This window comes from Microcaecilia unicolor, chromosome 11 (genome assembly GCF_901765095.1).
Source record: "Microcaecilia unicolor chromosome 11, aMicUni1.1, whole genome shotgun sequence".
In the NCBI taxonomy this organism is placed as follows: Eukaryota; Metazoa; Chordata; class Amphibia; order Gymnophiona; family Siphonopidae; genus Microcaecilia; species Microcaecilia unicolor.
Window position 1 is genome coordinate 106671428 of NC_044041.1, and position 17832 is coordinate 106689259.

Sequence of the window (17832 nt, forward strand, 5' to 3'; positions counted from 1 at the left end):
GGGCTTTTTTTTTTAAAGTTGTAAAATCTTGACAGGGATGCTATCTGCTAGGCACTGTGTTTTGAAATGGGGAGTAATAATGGAAAAAACTATTGGTCTAGATTCACAGGCTTACAATAATATTAAATATTTTAGTAGTATTACTAATAAGCACTTTTGAGAAGAGAACTGTCATGGTGATATACAAACACATAAACCTAATTTAAAACATGAAACAAAATAATATTAAAAAAACACAGATGAAATATTCAGGATACCTCCTAAAAGACCTCTATTCATGAGCGATAATAAAGGCTTAGCTTGCCTAATAAACTGCCACCCCTGGTCTCCTTTCCAGCTGGGGCCTGGATGACTCCTGCTTGACTTGCTTCCCCGGGGAGTAGCCAAAGTCCTATGCCATGATCAGAAGGCCTTCCTAGCCTGCTTGCTTACTCCACTATAGTAGAGGAAACTGGTGAGGTTACAGTTCTTTTCTTTCTTCGTGCCATCTGTCTTATCAGGGGTTCAGTAACAAAACCAGAAGGCACTGACATTCTCCAAATCAATTTTTCTTTAATCAGTTTATTTCCAGAAAACCACTTGACACAACCCTGCTCCACATTGGTAATGCTACCACAGCTTCTTTCCTCCTCTCCTGGTTTAAAGTAACAGTTAACGCCCAATACCGCTGCACACAGAGTTTTCAGGGTCCACAGTAATCTTGACATTCAAATCCCTGTAGCCTGGTTTCTTTATTGCAGTCCAATCTCTTAGCAGTGCTCCTTACAGTCTGCCGATAGTCAAGCTCTTCCACAGCTTCCTTCCAAAGTTTATTATCCCTTCTTCCCCCTTTTTACACAGGTCCAGTAATAACCTGACCCATAAAGCTTTTACCTTTCTTTTGGAGGCTCGAACTAGAGCGGAGACATCCATCAGCTCTACTTCCTCCTCGTTCTGCCTATCCCCCTCATTCTTATCCCATTCTACTGCCCCTGCCTCCTGCAGCTGTTGCTCATCACTTTGATTGGAACTCATTTCCCAATCATTCCCTTCCCCCTCTGCTTCCTGTGAGTCATGGGTTTTACCTTGCCCTGGTGGTTTCTGGGGACTGCAGTTCCCTGTCCTATATGATCTCTTTCTGAGCTCTTTTCCACCAGAGGGCAAACTTTTCTTCCAGGGGAATCTGGGACTTGTGGTCCCTTTCCCTGGGAGGAAAGTTCTCCTCCTGCTTCCTCCTCCACTTGTCTAATGTAGTACTTCGGCTACCCTGCTCACAAAACATAAGGCACCTATGGATGCATTTAAAATGACAAGAACTTTAAATACTGTATCCTGAGCTATATTGGAAACCAATATATATATTTTTTAACTGACAAGCTGTATCTCTGATCGTCATATGTCAGATCCCTTCCAGCACTATTCTGTGAACACTAAGTTTTTAAAGCATTTTTGTAGCAGGTATGTATGTATATGCTGCATTACAGTAACCTAATTTTGAGACCAAGCAATACCTATATAACTATTATTAGTATAAAGTCATTTCTGAAAAAGGTTTCAGTTTGTTTAATAAATATACTTTCTCTAAAGCAGCGTAAAAAACTGATTGGATTTATTGTTCCAGAGGAAGCTTAGGGCCTACCCTCATTCCCAGGTTATAAATGTCCTTGCTCCAGTGGTGTAGCTAGGTGGGGCCACGGGGGCCTAGCCCCCCCCCCCCCAAATTTCTTCTGGGTTGCTGGTTTTGCTGGCGGGGATCCCCAACCCCTGTCAGCTGAAGCTTTCATCCAGCGCCATTCTTCAACGCTGCAGCTTTGCCTGCCCCGCTCTCTCTTCCCCTCACGTCCAGCACGCTTCTTTTAATGAAACAGCATTCTCAATTTCACTAAAAGGAGCGTGCAGGACATGAAGTGACGAGAGAGCAGGGCAGGTAATGCAGTGGTGCCGGAGACCGGCGCTGGATGAAGGCTTCAGCTGGTGGGGGCTGGGGACCCCCGCCAGCCAAAGTATTTGCAGCAGTTGGAGGGGAGCGGGGGGGGGGGGGGGGGGGGCGTGCTCACCAAAATGTGCCCCTCCACCTCAGGCTCTGGCCCCCTCACACGGCAAAGTCTGGCTACACCCCTGCCTGGCTCATGTGAATATAAGAGGATTCCTGAAAGTGTTTTTTCAAATATGTCTGCCATATAAATCTGCTGTTTGTACTTAGGAATTAAATTCGGTATTAAGTACATTTATGGGACATCATTTTGAACCTCTGTGGTCAGTAATTAAAATATCCATAAAAATCTTAGTTTTTATGAGTATTATCTTAGGAGACAGTGAGTTTCAGCCTTGTTTAGTGCTTCTTGGTGACATAGTGCTACTGAGGAGTCTTTTTTTTTTTTTTCAACCTGAAGTAGTTTTGACATTCCATATCTGTTAAACCTGTATGAAGAGGATTCAGTTGGTTCAAAATACTGCGGCTTGTTTTCTTAAAGGTTTAGTGTATATAAGTGAAAATATTCAAGCATTACTATGACAGTCTGACAGGGTGGGAGGATGGGGGTGGGTAGGAGGTATGCATGGGGACATCAAAGCATATCATTGATATTCTAACAGGATGGGTGTGGATAGGTGAGGGGTGGGGTGATCAACATAGAAATACAGCTTTTATGGTTTATAATGGGCTAGGAACCCCAGATCCTTGTTAAGTCCTTTCTGTTGGGTGTTAAAATATTCAATCATTCTGACTTCAAAGGTCTTACGTTCTTGTATGGTTTTAAAGTTACCTTTCAGGATTCTCACTGTGAAGTCACTGGTACAGTGTCCTGGTCCTGTAAAATGCTGACCAACAGGGGTGGGAGCCCTACTGGCACCAGTATTGTTCATGTGATGTCTATGTAAATTGAATCTTGTCTTAAGCATCTGGCCTGTTTCTCCAATATAGCATCCTTCGTTACATTTTTACACTGAATGATATATACCACATTGGAAGATGAGCAAGTGAAAGATTCCTTATGTTGAATATCTTTCCTTTGTGGATGACTGTGGGGTCCTGTGAATATTTTGGCATAGTTTGCAACTGGATAAATTACAGGGAAGTGTGCCCTTCTGTTCCTTTTCAGTCTGTGATGGACGTTACTTCTGATTAGCTTGTGTTTTAAGTTGGGCGGCTGTCGGAAGGCCAGTACTGGTGGGGATGGGAATATCTCTTTCAGTAATTCATCCTCCTGGAGTATAGGTTGTAGATCTCTTATGATTTTCCTCAGTTTTTCCAGCTCTGGATTATATGTCACTACAAGGGGGATTCTGTCTGTGGCTTTTTTCTCCTTGTACTGTAGCAGATTCTCCCTGGGTGTTTTGAGGGAGGAGGCAATATTCTTGGAGATTATTTTGGGGTTGTAGCCTTTCTGTTTGAAGGATGCAGTCAGGCTTTTAAGGTGTCTGTCTCTGTCCCCTGGGTCAGAGCAGATACGGTGGTATCTTGTGGCTTGGCTGTAAATGATGGATCTTTTTGTATGTGAAGGATGGAAGCTGGAGTTGTGGAGGTAGCTGCATCTGTCTGTGGGTTTCTTGTATATAGATGTTTGTATACAGCCATCACTGACTTTCTGGGGAGTAGTCAATTTTGAATCTGATTGTAGGATGGTATGTATTGAAGGAAGAATAAAATTGTTTCAGAGTTTCTTCACCCTCCGTCCAAATCATAAAAATGTCATCGATGTACCGGTAGTATTTAGAGGTTTGGTCTGGTGTGTATTCAGAAATGTCTCTTCCAGCTCAGCCATAAAAAGGTTGGCATATTGGGGTGCTGTCCTGGTGCCCATCGCAGTGCCCATTATTTGTAGATAGATATCATTGTTAAAGTGGAAGTAGTTGTGAGTTAAAATGAATTTGATTAATTTTGTAATAGTTTCTGGTGAGTATTGATGGTCTAGTGTGGATTTTTTTAGGAGTTTTCCACATGCAGCTATGCATCCACATGTGGAATGTTGCTGTATAGTGATTCTACATCCATCGTGACCAGAAGGATGTTAGGTGGTAGTTGCTTGATATTTTTCAATTTATTCAGAAAGTCTGTGGTGTCTTTTATGAAGCTGTTTAGATTTGTGTACGAGAGGTTTCAGAATTCCCTCTATGAATCCAGATATTTCTTCCGTGAGTGTGCCAATACCTGATATGATTGGTCTGCCAGGGTTTCCCGGTTTGTGGATCTTGGGTAGCATGTAGAATGTGCCCACAGAAGGCTGGTTTGGTATGAGCTTGTTCAGGTGAGGTTGCGCTTGTGTAGGAAATGTTTTGATAAGGTCTTTCAGCTGTTTTGCTTATTTCCGATCTGACGAAGAAGGGCAACCTTCGAAAGCTAATCAAGAAATGTATTAAGTTATGTCCAATAAAAAAGGTGTCATCTTATTTTCTTTTCCATGTTTTATTTTGTTTGATTTCTATTGATAACCTTAAGAGTGGACTAACACGGCTACCACACTCCTCTACTTACAGGTTTAGGGAACTGGAATGCAGTTACTCCAAGCTTGATAACTTTACATTGGCTCCTGGTGGAGGCACGTGTATTTTTTAAGTTAGTCTGATGCATAAATGAGTTTGTAGAGGACGCCCAGATTGTAATCTGGTAGCCAAGTACACTGGTTAATAACTTCTCAGATTATGTTCATTCCAACATGGCTTTTTGGTGCTCCCTCTCTTCCTGCCATCTTTGCTTTTTTTTTTAGTTAGAATGGGACTTCTAGGCTTTTTTGGATGAAATAAGCATTCTGAATCTTGATTTCAGTGTACCGATTCCCACAATCATGCCACTTTCCGGACTTGAGCAGTTTCTCATTTTAGTTTTGAGAAATATTAGATGAGAGAAGTTGGTTTCACGTGAGTATATTGAAGTAAAAGGAAAAAATTCCGTAAGAGTCATTTGCTGCTTGTGGGTATTTCCTATTCTGCCTCTGCCAAAATGCTGTAATATTTCCCAGGCCCTCATTTACAGTGTTTCAGTGTAACAGAGGGAAGGCCTCAGAGTAGCCAGAGGCAGCAGCTGAATGAATGCATATTGGAAAAGTGTTTGTAGATAATACCTATGCCTTCATAGAGGCCTGCAGCCAGTCTTCCTTCCCTCTCTCTTTCACAGCACATCCTACCTGCCGTCAGCTAGTCTGCCCCTCCCTCACTCACTCTCCGCACACAACCCATCTGCCCTCAGCTAATCTGCCCCCCCCTCTCTCTCACACACACACACACACACATTTTATATCCCGTCTGCCCCTCCCTCACACTCTTTCATACACATTCCACCTGCCCTCGGCTAGTCTACCCCTTCCTCACACATACCCACTTGCTCTTGGCTAGTCTGCCCTCTCTCTCACACACTGGCAGATGATCAGAAGCAAATGCAGGCGCTAGAGGCCATTAGCTCTGGACTAGCGCCCACATTTGCCCTGCCCCATGCCGGCTCTCCTTACATGCAAAAAATAGTCTCCCGCATTCCTCCCAGATGAGTAGTGGGCAAAGCTGGCATTGGGGTTTACCAAGCAGAGAGAGGAATGGGGCAGTCCGGCAAACATAGCCCTGGTGGTGGTCCAGTGGACCCTAGAGATCTCCCAAATCCCTTCCCCTCCCCGCAAGCACGTACTCCCCCGACACCGAAAACACCCTGGTAGTGCAATGGGACCCTCGACAGCCTCCATGCAAGGCCCTGGTGGTCTAGCGGTGGGGTCCCTCCCTAGAACCTAAGCCCCTCCCTCATACCTTAAGGTTGGACGAGGAAGGGACTAGCAGTCCCTCCCTTCTCTGGGCACCACTTCAAAATGGCAACACCTTGCCAAGCAGGGTAGGGCAGTCCCAGTGTCTCTCTTTTGCTTTTCAGTTTTTTTTTTCTTTTTTCCCTGTCTTTACAGGGCCTCCTGCCATTGGATATTTCTTTTCCTCTCCATGTCCACCATCCATCTTCTCTCTGTGTTCCTATCTGTCCTGTCCATCATCTTCCCTCTGTGTCCATATTCAGCATCTTCCTCTGTATGCTTGTCCCTGTTCTCCATATTCAGCATCACCCCTTTGTGTCCTTGTCCCTGTCCTCATCCATATTCAGCATCATCCCTGTCTTTTGTTCCTATGCTCCCTCCATACCCAGCATCTCTCCTCTGTGCCTTCCCTCTCTTCACTTCCACCCACACACCCCCACCCTGGGGCTAGAATCTCTCTCTCTCTTCCTTGCTCCCCCCTCCCATTGCAATCCAGCATATCTCCTTCCCTGAGTCCATTGTCTCTCTTCCACTCTCCCCAGTCTCTATCTGTTCCTCTCTCCAGTCCAGTCACTCTCTCTCCGTCTCCACTCCCCTGTCCAGCAGCACATCTCCCTCTCTACTCCTTCCTCCAAATCAAGTCCAACAGCATCTCCTCTTCACTACCACCATGTCCAGCAGCACCCTCCCCTTCATCCTCCCCGACATCCAGTGGCACTTCCCTTTCCTCTTTCCCTGTCCCTCCCTGTTCTGACCTGTATCCTCTTCAACCCCAGTGGGCCCACTTGCCCACTCCTGTTTCCCTCTCCCTCCCTCCTCCAACCCGAGTCTAGCTGCATCTTCCCTCCCCTCTCCCTCCCTTTTCTGACCAGTCCAGTTGCACCTTTCCCTCCCTCTCCCTCCTCCGACCCAAGTCCAGCTGCACCTTTCCCTCTTCCTTCCTCCCTCCCCCCGACTCAAGTCCTGCTGCACCTATCTCTCCCCCTCCCCCCCCAGGTCCAGCAGCCTCTCTGTCCTTCTCCCTGCAGTCTGTCCTCACTTCTTACTTGCCTTGATCTTTGCAAGTGGTAGTTGAAGCACAGCAATTCAGTCAGGTAGCCTTGGGGCTTTCTCCAGAACACATCTGACCTCCTGTGGAAACAGGGAGTTGCATCAGAGTAGGTGGGGTGTGGCCTAGTGAAGGCTACCACTTGCAATGATCAAAGCAGTTCAGAAGGGGAGAGGTGCTGGACCCAGGGGAAGGGAGGAGAGGGAGAGATGCTGCGGGACCTGGGAGGGGGGGGGGGGGGGAAGGAGGGAGGGAGAGATGCCGGCTTGGTGTGGGTTGTGGGAGCACCATGTACCCCCTGGTAATGTCACGTGTATCCCTTAGGGTATGTGTACCACATGTTGGGAACCTGTGATCTAGGCGGGCTCCTTAGTGAATTACTACATTAATGTTTATTTTTACTATTCTGATTGTCAAGACAACACTGGCCTGTTGTCTTAAAGCCAAAATCTCCATCATAACCTTTGACTTGACAGTTAATTAATTGCTATGTATGGAATTTAATTAACTGTCTAGAAATAATGCAGTCTCTTAGTCATCAGATTTGAGATTTTGTTACCTTTCCTGAGTATGTAATAATCAGCGAGGCTTGGATTTGTTTTTAGGTGTGTTGTGAAGTTTGGAATGGTCCATGTCATCTCTGAGAAGGGAAGCAGCAATGGAAAGGATTATTGTATCCTCTTCAACCCCCAGTGGGCCCACCTGCCTCATGATCTTGGCAAAGCAGTAAGTACCCTTGCACAGATGATTGTAAGGCAAATCATTGATATGTGGAGTTCTGTACTAGGCCACATTATAGATGTCTCTGAGTGGTCTAAATTTGTGCTAATTGTGTAAGTAATACTGCCATCACCCCCAGGAAAGGATGATCCCTGTCCTGAGTGCAGCAGCTCCAGTGATTGGAAGTAAAGGATATGCAGCACATTGGTGGTCCTATCTTTAGGTATTCTCCAAAATCTTTTAATATTAGAGCTACTGGTAATTTTCCCTACTTAGAATGACTCAAAAGGGTAATTCTGACAAATTTAAAATTGCTGCTTTTTTTTTTTTTTAAAGAGATCTTTATTAAAGGAAATGTAAAAGTGAAATAATATAAGTTAGCCAAAACAGGTGAAAGCTTTGTTCTTCACACAGGCTTTTAATGGAAGAAATAACTACTTGCTAGTCACAGATACAAAAGAGTGACACTGGCTGTACATATGCAGGTCATGTTTATCCACTCCTACGCTAGCTGATAATATTTGAGCACCTTTCTGACCTCGTGCAACTTTTTAAAAATTAATCCCCTTGTTTTCTCTTGTTGCTTTAGCTTATCTATCTGTAGGTTCTATCCTACACTCTGTGCTGTCTATTAAATTTTTATTGCGTATTGTGTTGACATTGTAATGTAGCATACTATGCCATACTTTGTATTGTTTGTAAGGTACTTGCCGGAGGAACTTTCAGCCCTTCTAAAGGCCCATGCGGTTGAACCCGTTCTACCAGGGGAAGAAGGGCAGGGATTCTATTCCAGGTACTTTCTTGTGCAGAAGAAGAAAGGGGGGATGTGTCCCATCCTATAACCTAAGGGCCCTGAACAAATTTCTAGTCTGAGAAAAGTTCAAGATTGTTTCCCTGGGCACCCTTCTTCCCATGATTCAGAAAAACAATTAGCTATGCTCTCTGGACGTAATGGATGCATATACTCACATCCTGATACTTGCAGCCCACTGGCTAGGAACACATCATTTTCAGTTTCGCGTGTTGCCTTTTGGCCTTGCGTCAGCTCCCAGGGACTTCACCAAGTGTCTAGCAGTAGTTGTAGCATCGCTATGCAGACTGGGAGTCCATGTGTTTCTGTGTCTCTGGCTGGTGAGGAACACCTCAGAGGACAGTGCTTGGGAGTCCATGTCAGTGGCGTAGCCAAGGGTGGGCTTGGGTGGGCCCAGGCCCACCCACTTTGGGTTCAGGCCCACCCAGTAGCAGCATACCTATGATGCCCCACCAGCCGAAAACTCCCAACAAGTGTCCCTCCTGCATACCTTGTAAGTAGCAGATCTTCGCCTGCAGTGAGCAGTGACATACATACTGCTCGCACCAGCCCCACAGCCTTCCCTCTGATGTATTTCTGCCTAGGCGGAAACAGGAAGTTGCATCAGAGGGAAGGGTGTGGGGCCAACATGAGCAGTGTGTATTAGTTGCTGCTCGCTGCTGGTGAAAATCTGCTATTTAAAAGGTATACGGGAGAGGGGGGATATTTGGAGACCATATGGCATGCAGGCGAGAGAAGGAGAGACCAAATCACGTGTGGGACGGGGCGAGGTTCTTCTGCCCACCCATCTTGGTCCCAGGCCCACCCAAATTGGGTGCCTGGCTACGCCCCTGGTCCATGTGGATGACTATTCAGGTGCTTGAGCTGGAAGGGTTCATTTTAAACTACCCCGTCCCATATTCACCCTGTCCAACGATTGGAGTTCTTAGGGGCCCTGTTTGACACACACAAGGTTTGAGCCTACCTACCGGAAGCGCGAGCGGACAATCTTGTCTCACTTGTGTCCAAGGTTCATGCCTCTCTACAGGTCACAGCTCGGCAGGTTATTGGGCCACATAGCTTCCACAGTGTATGTTACATTCATGACACATCTTCACATGAGAGCAGCTCAATGGACCTGGCTTTTCAGTGATATCAAGTCTTGGGGAGCTTGTACGCTGTCTTCAGTGGTGGACAGTTCGATCCAATTTGACTCTGGGACTTCCATTCCAAATTCCTCAGCCACAAAAAGTGCTGATAATGGATGCATCTCTCCTGGGATGGGGAGCGCATGTAGATGAGCTTCACACTCAAGGGGCTTGGTTCGCACAGGAAATGAATCTTCATACCAATCTCCTGGAGCTTCGAGCTATCTGGAACTTCTAAAGGTTTTTAGAGATCGGTTATCTCACTAAATTGTTCTCATCCAAACAGACAATTAGGTTGCAATGTATTACATCAACAAGCAGGGGGCACCGGATCACGCCCTTTGTGTCAGGAGGTCGTCCGGATGTGGCATTTGGCTCTCCAACACAGCAAGCTCCTTCGAGCCACTTATCTGGCGGACGCAAACAGTATCCTGGCTGACAGGCTGAGCAGGATAATGCAACCACATGAATAGTCTCTCAATATGAGCATAGCCCTCAAGATCTTCTGAGCGTGGGGCACCCCCTCGGTGGATCTTTTTGTCACAGATTGATCACAAGGTCCCTCAGTTCTGTTCCAGGCTTCAGGCCCATTATAGACTAGCGTCAGATGCCTTCCTCATCAATTGGGGGAAAGGTCTTCTGTATGCGTATCCTCCAATATATTTAGTAGGAAAAACTTTGTTTAAGCTCAAGCAAGACCACGGAACCATGATTGTGATCACGCCGTACTGGCCGCGGCAGATATGGTTTCTCTCTTCTTCTGGAATTATCCTCCGAAGAACCGTGGAGATTGGAGTTTTTTCTGATACTCATCACACAGAATGAAGGGTCACTTCTACATCCCAACCTCCGGTCTCTATCTCCCACTACTTGATGTTGAGAGCCTAGAATTTGCTTCTTAGATCTTTCGGAGGATGTCTCCCGAGTCTTGCTGGCTTCCAGAAAAGATTCCACTAAGAGTCGTTACTCTTTTAAATGGAGGAGGTTTGCTGTCTGATGTGAGAGCAAGGCCTTAGATCCCCTTACTTGCTTTACACAGACCCTGCTTGAATACCTTCTGCACATCAGAGTCTAGTCTCAAGACCAACATCGTAAGGGTTCACTTGAGTTCAGTTAGTGCTTATCAACAGTGTGTAGAAGGTAAGCCCATCTCTGAACAGTCTTTAGTTGTTTGCTTCATAAGAGGTTTGCTTTTGTCAAAGCCCCCTGTCAAACCTCCCACCAGTGGCGTGGGATCTCAGTGCCATTCTCATCCAGCTGATGAAAGCTCCATTTCAGCCACTGAATTCCTGCCATCTGAAGTACTTGACCTGGAAGATTATTTTCTTGTTGGCTGTTACTTCAGCTCGTAGAGTCAGTGAGCTTTAGTCCTTAGTAGTAGATGCACCTTATACTAAGTTTCATCACAACAGAGTAGACCTCCACATGCACCCTAAGTTCATGCCGAAGGTGGTGTCGGAGTTCTATCTGAACCAGCCAATTTTCTTGCTAGCATTCTTTCCCCAACCGCATGCCCTTCCTGGCAAAAGCAGCTTGCACACTTTGGATTGCAAGCGAGCACTGACCTACTACATGGAGCAGACAAGGCCCAGCTTTTTGTTTCTTTTGATCCCAACACGATGGGGATGACCATTGGGAAACACAGCATTTCAATTTGGCTGGCAGATTGCATTTCGTTTACTTATGCCCAGGCTAGGCTGGCCTTGGAGGGTCATGTCATGGCTCATAATGTTAGAGCCATGGCTGCGTTGGTAGCCCACTTGAGGTCAGCCTCCACTGAAGAAATTTGCAAGGCTGCAATGTGGTCTTCAGTCCACATATTCACATCACACTACTGCCTTGAGCAGGATACCTGATGCGACAGTCAGTTCGGGCAGACTGTTGCAGAATCTGTTTGGGGTCTAGAATCCAACTCCACGCTCCTAGGCCCATTTTATTCTGTTTCAGGCTGCACTCTCATTCAGATTGTATATCGTTTTAGGTTAATTTGTGTTATGTCCTCACCATTGCGAGGCCCAATTGACCAGTGTTTGTTGTTTCTGGTGAGCCTGGATGCTAGGGATTCCTCACTTGTGAGAATATAGGAGCACTAGTAAAAAAGGCCCGTTTCTGACACAAATGAAACGGGCGCTAGCAAGGTTTTCCTCGGAGTGTGTATGTTTGGGAGAGTGTATGTGAGAGTGAGTGTTTGAGAGTCAGAGTGAAAGTGTGAGTCCAATCCATGCTCCTCTGTCACCTGGCCCCTCCATTCATCCCTATCCAGCAATTCCGCTGTCTCCCTGAGGCCTGCCCTGCAATCCATATGCATCCATGCCCATCTGTGCCCTCCATTCATCCTATCCAGCAATTCCCCTCTCCCTGGTCCTGCCCTTCCAATCCATGCCCATCCATGCTCATCTGTCACCTGGCCCCTCCATTTTTCCCTATCCAGCATTTCCCCTCTCTGCCTGAGGCCTGCCCTGCAATCCATATCCATCCATGCCCATCTGTCCCCTCCATTCATCCCTATCCAGCAATTCCCCTCTCCCTGAGTCCTGCCCTTCCAATCCATGCCCATCCATGCTCATCTGTCACCTGGCCCCTCCATTTCCCTATCCAGCAATTGCCCTCTCTCCCTGAGGCCTGCCGTGCAATCCATATCCATCCATGCCCATCTGTCCCCTCTATTCATCCCTATCCAGCAATTTCCCTCTCTCCCTGAGTCCTGCCCTCCCAATCCATGCCCATCCATGCTCCTCTGTCCCCTGCCCCCTCCATTCATCCCTTTCCAGCAATTGCCCTCTCTCCCTGAGCCCTGCCCTCCCAATCCATGCCCACCCATGCTCCTCTGTCCCCTGCCGCCTCCATTCATCCTTTTCCAGCAAGTCCCCTGTCTCCCTTCCATGACCCCCCCTTGCATCCATGCTCCTCTCTCTCCCATGTCCCAGCCTGGCCCGCCCTCTTCTCCCCCCCCCCCCCCCTCGCATCCATGCTGTCGTTTCTCCCCTGCCCTCCCGCTCCCATTGTTGTACTTTAGTGGCCACCCTCTTCTCTCCCCCCAACATGTTTTTTTTTTTTTTTCTTGTTTTTAAATTTACCTCCGTGGCGGTTCCGGCAGCGAAGCGTCAGGGAAGGAGGCGGCGCTCTCAACGTCTAGCCTTCCCTTCGCTGTGTTCCGCCTTCTTCTGACGTCAAGGATGACGTCAAAAGAAGGCGGAACACAGCGAAGGGAAGGCTAGACGTCGAGAGCGCCGCCTCCTTCCCTGATGCTTCGCTGCCGAGCGTTGCGATTGGTTGAGTGTCATTGCTCCGCCCTCGACGTCATCACGTTTGACGCGTGGGCGGGGCAGACACAATGCGATCTCACCCCCTTCACTTAGAATGTTGGCTAACTAACAGACGCTTCATTAGAACGTTGGAGGTGCGTTTTATATAGAGAGATGGGTGTCCTCGGAGAAAGCGAAGATACTTACCTGTAGCAGGTATTCTCTGAGGACAGAAGGCTTCATATTCTCACAATCCCTCCCTTTGGAGTAGTCTCCTTGGTTATTTTTACTTTATTTTTTTTTGCTTTAGTATTAAACTGAGGAGACCGCATTTGTGTGACAGGCGGGATGGCAGTCGCGCATGCGTGGTGGAGCACGGCTCGTGCTCCACAAAGCTCTCCTTTTAGCTTTGGCAAAATGCCAGACTGGGCAATACGGATCTGCGTCACCCACTTGTGAGAATATGAAGCCTGCTGTTCTTGGAGAATACCTGCTACAAGTAAGTATCTTCTCTTTGAGTGAATTCCTTCAAAAAGGTGGTTAATAAATCAAAATAAATAAACACGCACACAAAATAACTGCAATATCAGTAAGGAAATGTGATTGTTAGCGTTTTCTTAACAGACAGGCTGACTCTCTAACAAAGAAACATATAAACCCGATCCAGTGTATCACTGAATCCTTAAAAGTTGTAAATTATATAATCTCCCCGAAACCTTAATTTGTCCCCAAAAGCAAGGAGGAAACCAATATAAACCTCAAAACTTCAGTAAAACATCAGAAACAGCATATCGGACAATTCTGCAAAAATACAGTCCATATTTTTTCCCATTTCCTGATAGTATGCCTGGATTCTGCTGTAAAACATTCCATTTCACAGACATGATTTAGTTTGTTTAACCATTTAGCAATGGATAGAGGTTCTGTAGTTTACCAGCTTTGAGCTGTAAGTTTAGCCACATTCACATTGTGTTGCAACAATATACACTTAGGCAGAGAAAGGCCAGCAGCAGTTTTATTCAGCAAAAATGCCCAGGTCCTAAGCATGCATCCAATACTGCAACCTGCTGTGAACAGATTTCCAGAAGCTTTGAATCTTACGGCAGGGCCACCAGATATGACCCATGGTTCCCTGCTGTCCATGCCAAAAAAGCGGAGAGGTAGCGAAAACATCCAATGTAGACAAAAATAAATAAATAAATGTAGACACTCTCTCTCTCTCTTCTCTCTCTCTCTCTCTATATATATATAGATACATATACACAAAGTGAAACTAAGGCTGGTCTCTCGACTCATGGGGTTTGTGTCCTCTCTTTCCCCCCCCCCCCCCCCCACCCCGGGGTGGTTTGAGTTCCCAAGTCTTCTCTTCTACGCTGTGGGGTCCCTGCCATCCTCCCCTCTCTAGCAAGAGGTCTCAAGCAGTCAGTGATGAGTGATGGCTCTGATGATCTTACCTAGTGCAGGCCCAGGTTGAGAGGATGATGTGCTGGGTTCCAAGTCTTTGGCATGTGCTGACACTCTTGAGGAAGGGGAGCTCTTCCTGGGGTACAGAGATAGCTCCTGGTGGTCCAGCTGTTCATGCAGGACTTGCTACCTGTGGTGATCAACCAGGTGTCTGAGATCCTTCAGTTGGTTGTAGTGCCCACTGAGATCATGTGTGGGGGGAGGGAAGAACATTCCATTCTTGTGACGTACTGCTAACTAGCTAAATCCTTTTCCTTTCGCTGAGCCCTTTCTGAGATGGTCCTGAATAGGAGACCCCGGATCGCCCTGTATGAATCAAAGTTCATGAATAGACTTTACGGGATTGCTTCTTTCTTCTGTCAAAGGTGAATGTCTTGGTCATAGCAGTGACCAAGAAGATGACAGTTCCAGTTGAGGGTGGTACCACTGTCAAGAACCTCCACGATTGGAAGCCAAAGTACTATTGAAGTACCTTTTGGTTCCATGGTCCTGGAAGTACAGGTGACTATCTGTGGACGTTATGTGGCTTGGGTATGCTCCAGTTGGTGCAGCAGCTTCTTCCCTTCCTGGAAATGGGGTGACCTTTATAGTGGACCTTTTTTATTTTCTGGTCTTCATGTGTTTCTAGCTTGGTCACGTCAGCAGTGGGAGCTTATCTGCACCTTGGTTTGAGACACTGTGCGAGCGGATGCTGCATCCAAAGATTGCCTTTGCAGGCTGCCCTTCAGGGGTCATTTGCTCTTTGGTGTTCTCATCCAGTGTGACAGCGGTGGCTTATTTCAACAAACAGGGTGGTATTAGAAATGCAGCAGTGACCCTGGAGATCTATTGGTTGTGCAGCTGACGTCTCAGCAATGCACATCACAGTTGTGGACAATGTGTAGGCAGACTTCTCATTCACCAGGATCTTGATCTGAGGGAATAGGCTTTGAGCTAGGCTGTGTTCCAGTTCATTGTGGGTCACTGGGCAAAGAGTTCCTTCCATATCATCATGCTGATCAATCCATAGACTGGTGGGTTGTGTCCATCTACCAGCAGGTGGAGATAGAGAGCAAAGCTTTTGCCTCCCTATATGTGGTCATGTGCTGCCGGAAACTCCTCAGTATGTTCTCTATCTCAGCAGGTGGTGGTCACACACAGCAGCAGCTCTGGCTAGGTCTCCAAGCCTAATCTTTAGGTTTTGTTGAGTACCTGGGGTTGAGGGCTCTTCTTGAGCAAGTGCAAACCTGGTGGCGCCAGGTACCTCCTTTTCTCCCCCCTCCCGCTGGCTCCGTTAAAAAAAAAATAAATAAAAAATTTTGGACGTCCTTAAGGGCGTTTATTTCGACGTTTATTTAAACGTTTATTGCAGCTACTCACTGGGACACCAGGTCGTTACAGCTCGGAGCGAGAAGCAGGTAATTTTTACCTTTTATAGCGGGCAGGGGGTTCCCCGATCGATCTCCACGTGGCCTATGGCGTCGGAGGGCGAGGGCGCGAAGAATCGCTCCCCGGACCGCGTATGCGCTTCTAGCGGGGATGCGGGGGTTTTAAAGTCTGATTCGCCCTTGTTGGGTGTCAGTTTGGAGGCCGGTCAGTGTCCCGGGTCTTCCTCCGGTGCGGTGGTTTTTCCCGCCATAAACGCCCATCCCCCGCTGCTCGCCTCCGCCATCTTGGCCGGCCACTCTACTCGGATGGCTTCTTCTTGGGCCGCCCTTGAGCTGGGAGACGTTCATGCCATGGCCGCCCTTCATTTGGGCGACGGCAAAAAAGCGGCTAAAGTTAAGCGCTGTTCTTCCCGCGCGGCTCCTTCGCGGAGTGTCGCGCCGGATGCCATCTTGGATGCGCAGCATGTTTCTCCCCCGCTTTTGCGAGCGCCGGTTGAGGGTGCGTCTAGGGCTGTGGCCCAGGCTGCTGAAATACACAGTCTGGGGGGTTTCTCCCCCGAGTTTATTTTGCTGCTGCATCAGGCCTTCTTTATGCAAAACGCTGCCCCTTCTCCCTTGTCCCCACAAAGGGGTTGAGGCCCCCGGAAGTAAACGTCCTCGGGTGGATTCCCAGGGCTTAGAGGACTCTGTCTCCTCTGATGTAGATGAGGGCAGCGTATCTGAGTTCTCCCAACGGTCCTTTGGGGATTCCTTGGAGGAGACGGATTCCCGCTCGGATGGAGCGGATGACCCCTCTGCAGCGCGGATCTTTCGCTCAGAGGATTTGCCCAACCTGTTAGTGCAGGCCATGAGCATTTTGAAGATTTCCTCTCCAGAGGACGTCTCTCCCTCAGCCCCTGTTGGCTCCGCCATTATGCTGGGGACGAAGCGCCCGCCTAGAACCTTCCACGTGCATGATGCCATGCACACCTTAATTTCGGCTCAATGGGATGTCCCGGAAGCGAGCCTCAAAGTGGCTAGGGCTATGTCCCGCCTCTATCCTTTGCCTGAAAGTGAACGTGAGGCCTTTCTTTGGCCTACCGTGGATTCTTTAATCACTGCGGTGACTAAGAAAACGGCGTTGCCGGTGGAAGGTGGCACGGCCCTAAAAGACGCCCAAGACAGAAGATTGGAGGCGGCTTTAAGGTCGTCCTTCGAGGCGGCTGCCTTAAGTTTGCAGGCCTCAGTTTGCGGCTCCTATGTGGCCAGGGCGTGCCTGACGATTGTGCAGCGGGCTTTCCCCTCGGATCCTTCCTTGAGGGCTGATTGGCCGGCCCTGGAATCGGGCTTGGCTTATTTGGCAGACTTACTGTATGATGTCTTGAGAGCCTCGGCTAAAGGTATGGCTCAGACAATCTCTGCGCGGCGCTGGCTTTGGCTGAAACATTGGTCTGCTGACCACGCCTCTAAGTCCCACCTGGCTAAGTTGCCTTTTAAAGGCAAGCTGCTCTTTGGGGTCGAGCTGGACAAAATTGTGACCGATCTCGGCACGTCTAAGGGCAAGAGGTTACCAGAGGTCAGGGCTCGGGCCAGTGCTCGCCCCGGTAACTCCAGAGGATGGTTTCAGGAAGCCCGTCGGTACCCGCCCGGGCAAGTCGGTCTCCTCTGCCCCCTCTTCCTTCAAGAGGAACTTCTCCCCCAAGCAGCATTCCTTTCGCAGAGACCGCCGTCCCGGAGGTGCGCCCTCCGGTCCTCCCCCAGGGTCTCGTACCCAATGACGGGGTCCTGGTCCATGGCCCAGTGCAGATTGGAGGACGCCTGTCCTCGTTTCTGGGCGAGTGGACCAGGGTAACTTCAGACGCTTGGGTGCTGGAAGTCATCAGAGACGGCTACAAGCTAGAGTTCTGCCGACCCTTAAGAGACGGGTTTGTACTCTCTCCCTGCAAGTCTCCGGTCAAAGCTGTGGCAGTGCAGCAGACCTTGGACAATCTGATCCGCCTGGGTGCGGTCGTTCTGGTGCCAGAAAATCAGCTTGGCAAGGGACGTTACTCCATTTACTTTGTGGTACCAAAGAAAGGAGGTTCTGTACGGCCTATCCTCGACCTCAAAGGGGTCAATCGGGCCTTGAAAGTTCGGCACTTTCGCATGGAGACTCTCCGCTCTGTTATAGCGGCAGTGAAGGCAGGGGAGTTCCTGGCATCCTTGGACATCAAGGAAGCGTACTTGCATATTCCCATCTGGCCTCCTCATCAACGCTTTCTGCGTTTTGCAGTCCTGGGCCGACACTTCCAGTTCAGAGCCCTCCCGTTCGGGTTGGCTACTGCTCCGCGGACCTTCTCCAAAGTAATGGTGGTCATCGCGGCCTTCCT

The 17832-nt window shown here is 48.2% G+C and overlaps 1 protein-coding gene across 1 annotated transcript in view; it reads left to right on the forward strand.

Annotated features, from left to right (window-relative positions):
* The window catches only part of SPPL2B (signal peptide peptidase like 2B), a 177022-nt gene that overhangs the window by 13771 nt on the left and 145419 nt on the right, over nucleotides 1-17832 (forward strand). Inside the window, 1 exon segment of the mRNA XM_030217560.1 lies at nucleotides 7356-7476. Coding sequence (XP_030073420.1) covers nucleotides 7375-7476 — 102 coding nt within the window. The 5' untranslated portion in view covers nucleotides 7356-7374.